The 15,637-nt window shown below is 43.3% G+C and overlaps 1 protein-coding gene across 1 annotated transcript; it reads left to right on the forward strand.

Moving 5' to 3' along the window:
• The first annotated feature begins 903 nt into the window (after window positions 1–903).
• On the forward strand, window positions 904–6,797 carry LOC149452219 (E3 ubiquitin/ISG15 ligase TRIM25-like). Its single transcript, XM_089689593.1, has one exon. The coding sequence runs from the start codon at window positions 918–920 to the stop codon at window positions 2,493–2,495; it is 1,578 nt and encodes a 525-aa protein (XP_089545719.1). The 5' UTR covers window positions 904–917; the 3' UTR covers window positions 2,496–6,797.
• Window positions 6,798–15,637: the final 8,840 nt, after the last annotated feature.

Genomic DNA, 15,637 nt, shown 5'->3' on the forward strand with positions numbered 1-15,637 from the left:
GTGTGCATGAGGACTGAAAACGTCCCGTGTGCATGAGGACTGAAAACGTCCCGTGTGCATGAGGACTGAAAACGTCCCGTGTGCATGAGGACTACAAACGTCCCGTGTGCATGAGGACTACAAACGTCCCGTGTGCATGAGGACTGAAAACGTCCCGTGTGCATGAGGACTACAAACGTCCCGTGTGCATGAGGGCTCAGGGTGGGCTGCGGGGGAGCTGAACACTGAAGGTTTTTTACCTTCCTGCAGAAAAGGCATAAAAGGTAAATAAAACCTTCAGTCTTTACAACACGATAACCATTTTGTTAATTCCATCTTTGAAATGAATAAAGATTTAAAGTAGAACTTTTTTTTTATATATTTGTATAGAGTAAGGGAAGGTTATAACCCGTCAGATTGTTTTTTTTCGTCATCTGTGTCCAAGGGAAATTCTTTGGGGAGCCCCCAGGTCACCAGAACTAGTGTCCCCATTGGAAGATTTCCCCACTATTCCCTTTCTAGGGACAACCCAAAATGTGGGATTTTCTTTTACTTTCACTTTCAATAATAATGGTAAATAGGAAAAATAGAGAGAGGGGGAATCTCCCTTACGGGGGAAACAGACAGCAGTAAAAACTGACAAGTGTTGTAATCCCTCTGCACTTCACCCAAAACTAAAAAAAATAAAAAAAAAGGGGGGGTTGCCTTTAAGTATACTCTAAAATTAAAAACGTGTTTTTTTTTTTCATTTAAAAAAACAAATATTTGAGTGTTTGTAATCTCCTGGAACTCTTCATACTGTAGGAAGGAATGTCAGTTTCTCACAGACCTCGGCACAGGAGGTTGGAGGGTTAACAGTTTTTCTTGCATCACTGAACTGCCAATGTAAGTTGTTCTCAAGTGGAGGAAGCGTGTGGAGTTACTTCCTGGGTTAGACAATGGCGTCTGCCGATCTGAAAGCTGAACTCCTTTGTTCCATCTGTATGGAGATCTACACGGACCCGGTGACCCTGCCGTGTGGACACAGCTTCTGCCGAGACTGTATTACACAGACATGGGACCATCAGGAGCACATACGGACACATAAATGCCCTGAATGTATGAAAACATATCAGAGGAGGCCGGAACTGAAAAGAAACCCCAGGCTACATAATATAGCAGAGGCTTTGAGAGAACAGGAAGAGACTGAGGTCTTCTGTACCCATTGCCACTCTCCTGTCCCTGCTGTGAAGTCCTGCCTCACGTGTGAGATCTCCATGTGTTATGATCATCTGAGGAAACATGCCAAACCCGTGGAGCACATGTTAGCAGCACCCATTGCATCTTTGGGGAAGGCTGTATGCCCTGTGCACAAGAAGACCTTGGGTTACTATTGCACTCAGGACTCCACCTGTATCTGTGCCACCTGCCACCTGGCTGGAGAACACATCGGACACCCGGTGGAGCCACTGGATGAGGCGTCTAGAAAAAAGAAGGAGAAACTGAGAGACATTTTGGAGAAAGTGACCTCCGAGATACAGGAGGCTGAGAAAAGAGCCCAGAGTCTAAAGGACCACAAACGGCATGTAGAAGACAAAACAGCCTCCGTAATTGTGAAAGTTGTCACCTTGATCAGTGGAATCAGAAGGCAGCTGGATGAATTAGAAAATAAGGTGCTGAGTGAGATCTCCAAGCAGGAAGAGCAAATCTCAAAGTCAGTATCCAACATCATCTGGCAGCTAGAAATAGAGAAGAACAAGATGGTCCAGAAGATGTGTCAGATACAGAAGCTATGTGACATGACTGATCCATTGTCTTTCCTACGGGATGTAGACAGAGGTGACATTTGCAAGGAGACAGATAAGGAAAGAGAGGGAGCTTGTGACGAGGACAATGCTGTGAAAGACCTGGATGATGGTGTGATCCTACAGACCTTATTCACAGACCTGTCTGGTATTTTATTGGGCTCAGACATATGGTTCTCCATGCAGGAACCCTCCGACATATTACTGGATATTAACACTGCTGGAAATAACGTTGATATAGCAGATGATATGAAAATGGCTTGCTATTCACAAAACCAAGAGTACCTCCAAACTCTGGAAAGATTTGAGTGTAGCCAGGTGATGAGTGTCAAGAACCTGTCCTCAGGGAGACATTACTGGGAAGTGGAGGTGAGCTCAGCAGGGTGGTGGATGGTCGGGGTGTGTTACCCCAGTATAGACAGGAGGGGAATATCCTCGTGGATTGGAAACAACAAGAAGTCCTGGTGTTTGTACAGGTCTAATAATGTATACTGCGTAGTTCACGACAGCAGGGTAACACCATTGCCTCAGAAAAGTTCATGCAACAGGTTGAGAATACATCTGGACTTTGAGGCTGGCCAACTGGCCTTTTACGAGAAGAGGAACCCAATGATACACTTGTACACTTTCACCACCACCTTCACAGAGCCGATTCGTGCCGCATTCAGCGTATGTGAGGACACGGTTTATCATGGAAATGGATGGGTGAAAATCATAAGCTCTTTGTTCTAGATATTCTTTGAACATCTTCTTTATCTCAGAGTTCTCCAAACTGCAGCTGGAGGGCTGGATGCGGCCCTCTGCTAGCCTTCATCTGGCCCTTGGGGAATTATTCCTACCATTGACACCAATAATGGGTCACTTTTATTTCCACTGACACCGCTGATGGGGCACTTTTTCTTCCACTGATCCCAATGGTGGGGTACTATTCCTTCCACTAATACCAATGATAGGGCACTACTCATCCTCTTAGTGACCACCAACCCTGAGGCCATGTTTATTCTCACTGATATTGGGCCTGAGGCATTTTCTATCCCCACTGGCCACAATCCGGGCCCCCTAAAGTCTGAAGTACAGTAAATTGGCCCTTTGATTGAAAAGTTTGGAGAAGCTCAACGAGGCTCAGAAACACAGAAGGAAGGGTCATTGTAATACTTGTTTTGATGTATTTTAAAATATAATGTCTTATACCTGCTTTTCAGCCTCTTAGGCTTTGTTCACACCATGGGCAGAGACCTATGTATTCCAACACCTGTCCCTGCAGTGGCACAAAGGAAACAATTGTTTTCTATGTACCCTTTTCGCACCCCATTAATAATGTTATGTGTGTATTTTTTCTGTGCAGAAGTATGCAAGGTGTATGCATTTTTCTGAGCATAAAAAAAAACAGCCACCAACCATGTGGTGTGAACAGGCTATCTAGAAAGCAATTGTTTTCTCTATGTCCTTGCAGAGACCTCGGATGGAAAAACGCACATGGTGTGAACAGGCCCAAAATATTCTATGGAAGTTGAATGTGCACATTTTTTTTCGTAAGTTTTTATGCTCATTTATAGCATGTAAGGCCTCATTCACACCATATCTATTGTTAAAAAAAATGTAGGAGATCTGTATGTCATTCAGGTAGTCAACTACAGCATAGGCCACTTAAAATGCAGATTACATTCAGTGAAATTATTGACCAAGCTCAATCACTAGACTTGCATTGAGATAATGGGAGCAGTGAAGTCGGCCATACGTGGATTGAAATTCGGTCAGTTCACCAGGGACCAGCCAGGAATCTATCTATGTATGGGCAGGCAGATTGTAGGAGAGAAAACTGAGTCATCTATGGGATGCCTAAAGTGCAGCCACTGAGGAAGCAGGAAGCAAAGGCTCTGTAACTAATTATTATTATACAGGATTTATATAGCGCCAGCAGTTTGCTCAGCGCTTTACAATATAAAGGGAGACAATACAGCAACAATACAGTTCAATACAAGAGAGTTAGGAGCAGGGGCAGACTGATAACTCATGGGGCCCCCGGGCAATAGGGGATCATGGGGCCACTGTGTCCTTGTCCACACTCAACGTACACCCAAAAAAGCCTAGAAAAAGGTACCAGGGGCATTTCATGGGGCACCTACTGACCCCAGGCCCTCGGGCAGTGCCCGAGTGCTCGAATAGTCAGTCCGCCCCTGGTTAGGAGGGCCCTGCTTCTTGGAGCTTACAATCTAAGAGGGAGGGGCTAGTGGTACAAAAGGTAATAACTGTGGGGGATGGACTGGTAGGAGGAATAGAAGATTCCATTATTAGCTGAAGGCAGGATAGGCTTCCCTGAAGAGATAGGTTTTCAGAGAGTGAGCAGAGTAGGTGATAGTTTGATAAATTGGGGTAGAGAGTTCCAGAGGATGGGGGAAGCTCTGGAGAAGTCCTGGAGACAAGCATGGGAGGAGGAGACAAGGGAGCTAGAGAGCAGGAGGTCGTGCGAGGAGCGGAGAGTACGGTTTGGGTGATATTTGGAGATAAGATTGGTGATGTAATTCGGGGCAGAGTTAGAAATGGCTTTATATGTTATTGTTAATGTTTTGAATTTTGTCCGTTGGACAATGGGAAGCCAGTGGAGGGATTGGCGGAGAGGGGTGGAGGACACTGAGTGGAGGCCAGTGGAGGGATTGGCGGAGAGGGGTGGAGGACACTGAGTGGAGGCCAGTGGAGGGATTGGGAGAGAGGGGTGGAAGACACTGAGTGGAGGCCAGTGGAGGGATTGGCAGAGAGGGATGGAGGACACTGAGTGCAGGCCAGTGGAGGGATTGGCAGAGAGGGGTGGAAGACACTGAGTGGAGGCCAGTGGAGGGATTGGCAGAGAGGGGTGGCAGATACAGAACGGTTAGTAAGGTGGATGAGTCTGGCAGCAGCATTCATGATAGACTGAAGGGAGGATAGCCTGCGATGAGGTCGGCCAATGAGGAGGGAGTTACAATAGTCAAGGTGAGAGATAACAAGGGAGTGAATAAGTTGTTTAGTAGTTTTCCGAGGTTAGGAACGGGTGTATCTTGGAGATGTTGCGGAGGTGAAGTCTACAAGATTTAAGAGGGTATTGGAATGCAGCTAAATAATGATTGTGATCAATGCCTGCCCAACCCTCTGCCAGCTTCATGCTTTCCTATTGACTATTAAACAGTATGGCTGGTTTCATTGGTCAATCGAAAGTGCAGGAGGTGAGCCAGGAATTGACCATAGAAGTAAATTTTCATAACCCAATTCTTGGGGATCTGACAATAAACTGAGCAGGCTCTTGAGGACGCCACAGGTAGTAACCTGTTCTTGCTCAAGCCCCCTCTCCTGCAGCTCATTCTTACCATTCCTTTGCTCACCCACTGCTCTGCTAAGGCCCAAAGAAATAATGCAGACCTTCTGGGTATACGAAACATGTGACCTGCTTCATGTGTCAGGACTGGTGGTTAGTTTAGTATTGTCACATGGGGTCCGGGAGAGTCCAAGCTCCAGTTGGAAAACCAACTTGCCTTTTTTTTTTCCTCCTGGCAGTTAAATTGATTGGTGGGGAGCAAAGTGAAGGTGCGGAAGGGGAACATTTAGGTCAACTTGTTTAACAAGCATCAACAAAGCAAAGGTTCACATTACGGTGCCTACAAACTTCAGTTGGTGGCTGGCAGTGCATGAATGATCAGGCTACATCAGCAAAGTGCGTTCCTGGCCTATGGAACTTGGGACACTGGCTTATTTTGAGGTAGTATGTTAACCAAACATCCCCTGCTGGGGAGGGCCAACAGAAAGACCACCTAATCAAACCATTAACTACCAAGTCAAACAAATATTTTATGCATGTAGGCAGGTAAACTTTTGATTTCCATGACCGTCATTATAGGAGCATGGAGGCCATCCCTTACTACCCGAGGCTCCAAAACAAATTCCAAAGTTCAATTTCTTCTAAAGTGGGGACATATCTTGGTCAGCTCCTCCTTTTACAGTGTAAATGGGTGCTTTAGATTAGGGAAACCCGTAACATGGTCTGGACTGGTATTCATGGATGCTTTAGATTCAGGAAACCAGTAGCATGGTCTGGTCTTTATGGGTGCTTTAGATTAGGGAAACCCATAACATGGTCTGGACTGGTCTTCATGGGTGCTTTAGATTAGGGAAACCCGTAACATGGTCTGGACTGGTCTTCATGGATGCTTTAGATTCAGGAAACCAGTACCATGGTCTGGTCTGGTGTTCATGGATGCTTTAAATTCAGGAAACCAGTAGCATGGTCTGGTCTGGTGTTCATGGGTGCTTTAGATTCAGGAAACCAGTAGCATGGCCTGGACTGGTCTTCATGGATGCTTTAGATTCAGGAAACCAGTACCATGGTCTGGTCTGGTGTTCATGGGTGCTTTAGATTCAGGAAACCAGTAGCCTGGTCTGGTCTTCATGGGTGCTTTAGATTCAGGAAATCAGTAGCATGGTATGGTCTGGTCTGGTCTTCATGGGTGCTTTAGATTCAGGAAACCAGTAGCCTGGTCTGGTCTTCATGGGTGCTTTAGATTCAGGAAATCAGTAGCATGGTATGGTCTGGTCTGGTCTTCATGGGTGCTTTAGATTCAGGAAACCAGTACCATGGTCTGGTCTGGTGTTCATGGATGCTTTAAATTCAGGAAACCAGTAGCATGGTCTGGTCTGGTGTTCATGGGTGCTTTAGATTCAGGAAACCAGTAGCATGGCCTGGACTGGTCTTCATGGATGCTTTAGATTCAGGAAACCAGTAGCATGGTCTGGTCTGGTGTTCATGGGTGCTTTAGATTCAGGAAATCAGTAGCATGGTATGGTCTGGTCTGGTCTTCATGGGTGCTTTAGATTCAGGAAACCAGTAACGTAGTCTGGGCTGGTCTTCATAACGAGAACATTCAAATAATTATTAACATTGTCTTATGACAATCTTTTTTTAGTATAATTAGTAGCATTATACTTACACAAGGTCAAGAAATGCAGAAAAATTGATATTTTCACATGAATATTGATGAAATATATAAAGTATAAGAATAAAATGAAGCATGTCTGCCCATTATTCAGTTCCAAAGGCCCACGCTCCATGTCTTTGGAATCCCATCAAGTTTTTGTGCCGATACACAGTTGTGTACCGATATTGCTAAGGCTGGCCTTACACTATACATTTTTATGTCCAATTTCTACTCAATTTCTTTTAGATTTAACTTCAACTATGTAGCGCAAGGTCCCACCTAATTGGATACAATTGAAAGTGTTGTTTAGGTTTGACCTCATATTATATGGTTTTTGGTAAATCTAAAAACAATTGTATAATTTATGGCCAGCCTAAGCTTCTAAAGATTGAAGTCGCCTGGGTGGCTCTGGTGCCAAAACTTCCTGGCCCAGTAACCCATATCAACGATGGGGATGAAGAGTTTGGAATTTACCGACTGCATGTTTATTTAGAGTCAGTGAGTCTAGAGCAGTGGTTCTTAACCTTGTTGGAGGTACTGAACCCCACCAGTTTCATATGCGCATTCACCGAACCCTTCTTAATTGGAAAAATAAAATATGATTTTTAAAATTCAAAACATATGTATATATTTAGGTATATATTTATACATAGGTGCACAAAATGAACAAAACCGTTAAGAACAAAGAACAAAACCATTAAAACATGATTTTCACACAAAAACAAAAACATAATAATGAATATTTACTGCACGAATCATATGAGTCGGGTGTGGGTCTTCAACTCCACCGAACCCGCGAGACTGACTCACCGAACCCCTGGGGTTCGATCGAACCCAGGTTAAGAACCACTGGTCTAGAGCCTAGCACTGTCACAAGGTGCTCAACAATGCAGTTCCTTATATCTCCCTACACTTCTTTTTTTTTTTTGTTTTATTGTATAATTATTACGGTAAAACTTACTTTTGTACAAACCTTTTTCTTAAAGCAAACATGTGATCCCCCAAATCCCTCATATAAACCTCCACTTGACTCATGAGCAGCCAACTCCCCACATCTGAAATCCAACTACAGCTCCCCTGTGGAGCCCTTCAAACGCAATCTCATAGCATTATTAGTTCTTAGAAAATACTAGTTCCCTGGCTGTCATAAATCCACCTAAAGTACCTGTAGGTCAACAGATTAGTTGTTCTGACATCACTCCTTGGTTGCTGTATGCTTGTTCCATGTCAGAGCCTTAAAGTAGAACTCTGTGATCATGTTTAAAAAAAAAAAAAAAATCTGTGATGCAACAACTAATAAGGACATCTGCCCTTTTCTGCCCCAATGTCTTTTTTGTTCCCTCTCAAAGCCCCACAAATGTCACTTATGTTCACCTAATGCAGCTTCCTCTGATGGTGTGGCAACAATGCTGCACTGCTGCTGAACTCACAGCAGAGTTGCCACCCTCATTCCACCATAGTAGATGTAGCAGGGGGCATGGATGTCAGCATTGTCACTGCTGATTCACAAGACTGTAGTTCATCAAGCAGCACCTGACCACACCTATTCCTGTCCACTCAAATCATATAAGTGGTGAAGCGCTCAACTAATTCCCTAGTGAAATACACAAATCATACCTCTCAAGTAATACAAATAGTAAAAATAAATATTATATAGAACTAGTGCAATATCTTCATATACATAAAGAATATATATCCCTGGTGATATAGTGAAAACTTAAATCTCTTAAACTGTGCAGAAAGTGAAATACAATAATTAAAATATATGGTGATGCCACACTGTGAAAAATAATGGCAAAGTGTTCAAAATAATGTCACTCCATGCTGCAATAGTGCTCTTCGTGAAAATCTTGACGTGACTCCCCTCAATAGCAGAAATGCCCCCTCACCTTCCACATTCGACCCTTGCGGGTCACAGAGCTTTTTTATATATATCTCTCTGTTAGATGTCCTCCACTGCCACCTCCGACCACGATCCTCCTCCAGGCAGTAAATAATATCCAATACCCCTCACACAATGGACTCAGGCTCAGAACGATTCATAAAACGACAAAAAACAGACCTCCATAGTGCAACACCGTTTTATTACACTAATCCAATGCAGTGGAACATTAAACTCACATGTCCTCACGATTTGACAAGCAGTTTCCCATATGCTATGGGTGTATACAGGAGTCCCAAGATGGCGTCCGAACCCGGAACCGGAAGTACGTCACCCCTACGTCGACGCGTTGCGCCACTGTCACGTGGCTTCTTCAGGATCCTGAAGAAGCCACGTGACAGTGGCGCAACGCGTCGACGTAGGGGTGACGTACTTCCGGTTCCGGGTTCGGACGCCATCTTGGGACTCCTGTATACACCCATAGCATATGGGAAACTGCTTGTCAAATCGTGAGGACATGTGAGTTTAATGTTCCACTGCATTGGATTAGTGTAATAAAACGGTGTTGCACTATGGAGGTCTGTTTTGTCGTTTTATGAATCGTTCTGAGCCTGAGTCCATTGTGTGAGGGGTATTGGATATTATTTACTGCCTGGAGGAGGATCGTGGTCGGAGGTGGCAGTGGAGGAGAGGTTTACCTGGCAAAAGTTCGGTGTATGAGGGGAGTAATTGGAGAGGTACTTACTGCCTGGAGGTGGATCATGGTCGGTGGAGGCAGTGGAGGACATCTAACAGAGAGATATATATAAAAAAGCTCTGTGACCCGCAAGGGTCGAATGTGGAAGGTGAGGGGGCATTTCTGCTATTGAGGGGAGTCACGTCAAGATTTTCACGAAGAGCACTATTGCAGCATGGAGTGACATTATTTTGAACACTTTGCCATTATTTTTCACAGTGTGGCATCACCATATATTTTAATTATTGTATTTCACTTTCTGCACAGTTTAAGAGATTTAAGTTTTCACTATATCACCAGGGATATATATTCTTTATGTATATGAAGATATTGCACTAGTTCTATATAATATTTATTTTTACTATTTGTATTACTTGAGAGGTATGATTTGTGTATTTCACTAGGGAATTAGTTGAGCGCTTCACCACTTATATGATTTGATTTCACACATCTGGCGGTATAAAGAACAGGTGATAGCAGCTTACTCACTAGGTTCTGTGGAGCGCAGGGGGATTTTTGTATTTTATTCCTGTCCACTGCTTGCTGGATTAACAGCACTGGCCGTTTCTGAAACCTGCCTACTGGGGGCTGCAGGGTCTCAGGATGGGGAGCGCGTGAGGCTCAAATGAAGGAGGATTTGCCTAGTCAGGGGAGATTTTTGTTTACTTTATGAGGCTTGAATATCACATAGTAACTGGATTCGGTACTGGGTTAGGCTCCTTATACACGGGACGTTTGGAAAACACTTCTGAACGATGGAAACTGACTGCTGGAAAACGTAGGTTAAAAAATTCTGTTTAGCCGCGTTTGCATACTGAGTTTATACGCATTTGCATTTAGAAGCGTTTTTTAAAGATAACATCAGGAGACCTTCCAAAATGCACAGAATGCACTGAGCAACAGTAAAAAAAAAAAATTAACTATTTGAGACATTTTGAGAGAAATAGAGAGAGTAGAAGCAGAGAGAGCAGTATGTATTGAGATGACCTGTCTTTTCTGGTTGTATTCACTATGGATCCCATCATGAGCATAATGCGGCGCGTTCTGCCATTGTTTCCTTCACGCGAAACCTGGAACTGACTGCGCTGGTGTACCGGGTCCATTTGAATACATGGAAAACACTTTGTATTCATTTCTGATGATGAAAAAAGGCTCTGGACAGCATCTGGGCATGGAACAGTTAAAAAACTCTTATAAACGCAAACGCTTATAAACGCGGTTAGCCGCATTTACAAGCGTTTGAGACGCTGATAAAATCTTCTCCTGAACGCACGTTTGGTGCGTTAAAAAAAACAACTGTAAACTCAACGACGATGTGTACATGGACACATAGGAAAACATTAGGGAGAGTTCAGGGGCTGCTGAAAAAAAAAGTCGTAGAAAAGCTGCTGAACATCAGTTTATCAGCTGCAGTGTACATGAGCCCTTAGAGATTGTCATGCAAAAGTCTTCAGTAGTTCTTTGAAAGTGCCAAATTCAAACAGACCAATAAACTAGCATTTTCAAGGCACATAGCAATGCACTCTCTATGTAGTTTCCCCTAAAGAGAAAACAAACAAAAAAGCAAACACACCACAAAAATAAAAACACAAAAAAACCCACAAAAAAGAACCCACAAACCAAACAAAAAAAACAAACAAAAAAAACAAAACAAAAAAAAAAAAACCCCACAAGGAAAAAAAAAAAAAAAAAAAAAACACCACAAAAAACCACAACAAGCGCCACAAACAAAACCCACAAACACAAAAAAACAACAAAAAACCCCCACAAAAAAAAAAACCCACAAACCTACCCCCCCCCCCCACAAAAAAAAAAAAAAAAAAAAAAAAAAAAAAAAAAAACACAAAACAAACCACAACAAAACCCACAAAAGGACCCCCAAAAAAACACAACCCCCCCCACAAAAAAAACAATACCCACAAAAAAGAACCCACAAAAAAAGCCCCCACCAAAAACAAAAACACAACAAACACCACAAACAAAACCCACAAAAAAGAGCCCCCCCCCCCCCCCCAAAAAAAAAGCAACAAACAAATCACAACAAAACCCACAAAAACAAAACCACAAAAAAAATATGGAACCATCAACTAGTTTCTAAGGTGGAAGCTCCACGGAAAATGGATTCCAACTCTACTTCGCCATACACTGGTGCTCTGGAACAAGTATACAGGACAGCATTTTGCCCTTCACTAGCTGCATGCTTGCTTTCACAGACTTGCTTCAAACTAATTCCAAGATAACAATGACAACAATGAGTGCCCATTAAGGTCCCATTCACACTGTTACTATGTAAGACTACAAAGTCTTGCAGAAAACTCAAAAGCGCATATGTCAACAGCTGCAGCCAGGACGCCATCCACATGCATTCCAACATACAGGAATTACCAGCATGATGGGCCCGTGACACAAACTGTTGCATTGAGAGCCAATCATCTGCAGGTCATTGCAGCCGATTACATGCAAACAGCCATAAATGACTTCAGGTGTTGTCAGACGTATTATGGATAGGCCTTCCCATCCGCAGCTATTCACACAAACCCCGCTGAGTCCCCTGCAGGACTTCGTAGTCGGCCCCTAGTTGCAAGTGTGAAAGTGGCCTAAATGGAAAATATCATATTTTGTGCTCTAAACACCTTGGATGCCATTGAGTGGCACAGGGAGGCTTTAGCCTTCAGATTATTACTGCCACATCAAGGATGATTGCACACCCCCAAATGCGGCTAGCCATGATAACCCCTACCACAAGTATGGCTCAGCATTTGAAACAATGGATAAAAGTGAGCGCTTTCTAAAAACGAGCAGCTAGAACACACAGGACAACCAAAAAAAATCCTCACATAGAACTAAGTAAAAAGTGCAGCGCTAGAAAAAAAAAAAAAATTAAAATAAAATTAAAATAAAAAGAAAATAAGTAGTCAATGTGCTTAAAAGGTACTCCAAAGTCAATATAAAGTCCCAAAAAAACGGAATAATGTGTATACTGTGGTAAAGATGCAGTTGAAGTTGGGTAGATGTGATCCCCGGATCAATGAAGATCCCCAGGTCTAAGAAGCATACGTTCCCGAGATAAATAAGGAAGCAGTCACAGCTACACCAGAGAGAACCACCACTCCTTCACTTTGCATCCACGGTATCTAAGAGGAGAAACTCCTCACAAAGAGAAATGCCCATAGTAAGGTATAATATAAAACATTTATTTATAGTAAAAGACAGGATGCATCCAGATTGAATAAAACACCGCCAACAAATATTAGTATCAGCAGCCAAAGCAAACAGGACTAACCGTCCTGTCAGATGTAGTGGCCGCCGGAGCTCCCCAGTGCTCCGACGGCGTGGCGTCAAGGCGTGCGTAGGTTCCTCCTATAGAGGAACCTACGCACGCCTTGACGCCACGCCGTCGGAGCACTGGGGAGCTCCGGCGGCCACTACATCTGACAGGACGGTTAGTCCTGTTTGCTTTGGCTGCTGATACTAATATTTGTTGGCGGTGTTTTATTCAATCTGGATGCATCCTGTCTTTTACTATAAATAAATGTTTTATATTATACCTTACTATGGGCATTTCTCTTTGTGAGGAGTTTCTCCTCTTAGATACCGTGGATGCAAAGTGAAGGAGTGGTGGTTCTCTCTGGTGTAGCTGTGACTGCTTCCTTATTTATCTCGGGAACGTATGCTTCTTAGACCTGGGGATCTTCATTGATCCGGGGATCACATCTACCCAACTTCAACTGCATCTTTACCACAGTATACACATTATTCCGTTTTTTTGGGACTTTATATTGACTTTGGAGTACCTTTTAAGCACATTGACTACTTATTTTCTTTTTATTTTAATTTTATTTTAATTTTTTTTTTTTTTTCTAGCGCTGCACTTTTTACTTAGTTCCATGGCTCAGCATTGTAGCAAAGCAGTACCGAGAACATGGTCAAACAAAGGGATGGGACCAGGTTCCCACATGGATTTAAAAAAAAAAACAAAAACAAAAAAAAAAAACACACCTTCTCTTTCACGACCATTGAGAAAACACAGGACATTTTTAACCTCCAGAACATCCAATAGCAGTCCAATTGAAATATGAGCAACTCAGCAACTGTAACATCAGTAACCATTATAGCGATGTTAGAAATCAGTTCATGGATCAGTCTTTAGTTTTAAGAGTTGCCTGCAAAACCTTAACGCTGGCAGCACCCAAACCTGGCAGCAGATGAGAGAGAAAATGTTCACCTAGCACAGTGGTGGGAAACCTTTTTTTTTCAACTGAGCCAAATCTCACCAAAACCACGATTGAAATTTATTTTGAGAGCCACATTTTTAAAACTGAAAATACATAGGATGGTACACTGTTTTTAGTTTCAATAAGTTTTTATAGTAATTCATCCCCCCTATAGTAATTCATCCCCCGTATAGTAATTCATCCCCCCTATAGTAATTCATCCCCCCTATAGTAATTCATCCCCCATATTAATTCATCCCCCATATTAATTCATCCCTCATATAGTAATTCATCCCCCCTATAGTAATTCATCCCCCATATAGTAATTCATCCCCCATAGTAATTCATCCCCCGTATAGTAATTCATCCCCCCTATAGTAATTCATCCCCCCTATAGTAATTCATCCCCCATATTAATTCATCCCTCATATAGTAATTCATCCCCTATAGTAATTCATCCCCCATATAGTAATTCATCCCCCATAGTAATTCATCCCCCCTATAGTAATTCATCCCCCCTATAGTAATTCATCCCTCATATAGTAGTAGTAAGTAAGTAGCAAGTAGTAAGCCAAGTCCCCCCTGTGTCAATTCACTTACCTTTGCTCCGCGCATTCCTCTCGCCGTGTTCCCGCGCCGTTCCGGTCTTCAGGGCTGACTGTGAGAGGAGCCTAGCTCCTCTCACGTACGTCACGCTGCCCCGCCTACACACAGCCTGACAGCCAATCACTGGCTATCAGGATGTGAGTGGCAGCGAGACTGGCCAATCATTGCATTTGAGCGCGCTGCCCTGGCTGTTTTTTTTTTTTGGATCACGCTGCAGAGTCCCTGCCGCCCGAGAGGAGGGAGGGGAGCGGGCGCCCGGCACACAAGAGCCGCATTAAAGCGTGTAAAGAGCCGCATGTGGCTCACGAGCCGCGGCTTGCCGACCACTGACCTAGCAGAACTTGAACAGAAAGCCAGGTGATGCCCTCACAACATATCTGGTTTAAAAGAAAAAAGAATTGCCTAATACCAAAAAGCCCCAAAAGTGGTCACAACCCTAGTAGTGTGAGCTTCAATAGGAAAGGGAGGCATCTGGTCCTTAAGCTTGAATGAAGATGTGTCTAAGCCACGTAGGGATGATGGAACAAGACTCACCAGGAAAACCTTCAGAAGTCCACCCTGAATGACAAAAGAGAATCAGACTTCCTGAAAAAGAAAAAGGGACAGGACAACGAAGTCCTGGGTAAAATGAAAAGCAGAGACTACCTTAGGCAAGAAAGTAATCCAAGGCCTCAACACCACCTTGCCCCTGTGCAAGACAAAAAAAAAAAAAGTTATGTGCAAGGTAAGACCTCCAGTTCAGACACTTCCCTCACAGAGCTGATGGCTACAAGGAAAGCCACCTTATGGGTGAGAGTAGAGGGGAAAGTCTCTTATGGACTCTGAAGTGAACAAAGAACCAGATTCAGACTCCACAGAGTTAGACGAAACAAACAAAATGGAACAAACAAGACATACTTGTGCTCCAATCCCAATAGCTTGTACATGCATTTATCCATCAGGTGCTAAAGGGGTGAAGCCACATATTAAACCACTAGAAATTCGGAAGGAACCCTCTGCACACTGCTATATACCCTTTCCAGAAAGCTTTGCAATACAAAATAGGGATATTTAGTTCACACATATTGCAATACATGTTTAATCTGGGCAACTGGAGTAATCCCTCTATGGCCAGTCCTACTCCGCTCTGCCTAAGCAAAATGCTACTGTGGACACAATGCCAATATATGGAAAAACGGACAAAGTGGGGGGAGCTACTAGGGTATATAGCAGTGTGTACTAGAAATTCTGAAGGAACCTTTGCAAACAAAATGGAGCCAAATGTGAGATTCCCTGCACAAAGGTCTTAAAGAGTAGAATGCCAACAGTCTCTAAAAGAGAATAAAAAGAGCAAAGTCTGAACCCTACATAGTTCTGCAAGCCACATGCTGGTCTCAGAACTGCCGTCAGAATTTTCCCCCATTTTAGCTTCTGGGGTTAAAGTCCCTAGAATCACATTAAGTGAAGTAAGCCTTCTATATCCAATTAAAAACCTTGATGGAAACTTCCTGGAA

The sequence above is a fragment of the Staurois parvus genome, unplaced genomic scaffold (genome assembly GCF_062004578.1).
Source record: "Staurois parvus isolate SC_StPar_1 unplaced genomic scaffold, SC_StPar_1.0 ptg000487l, whole genome shotgun sequence".
Lineage (NCBI taxonomy): Eukaryota > Metazoa > Chordata > Amphibia > Anura > Ranidae > Staurois > Staurois parvus.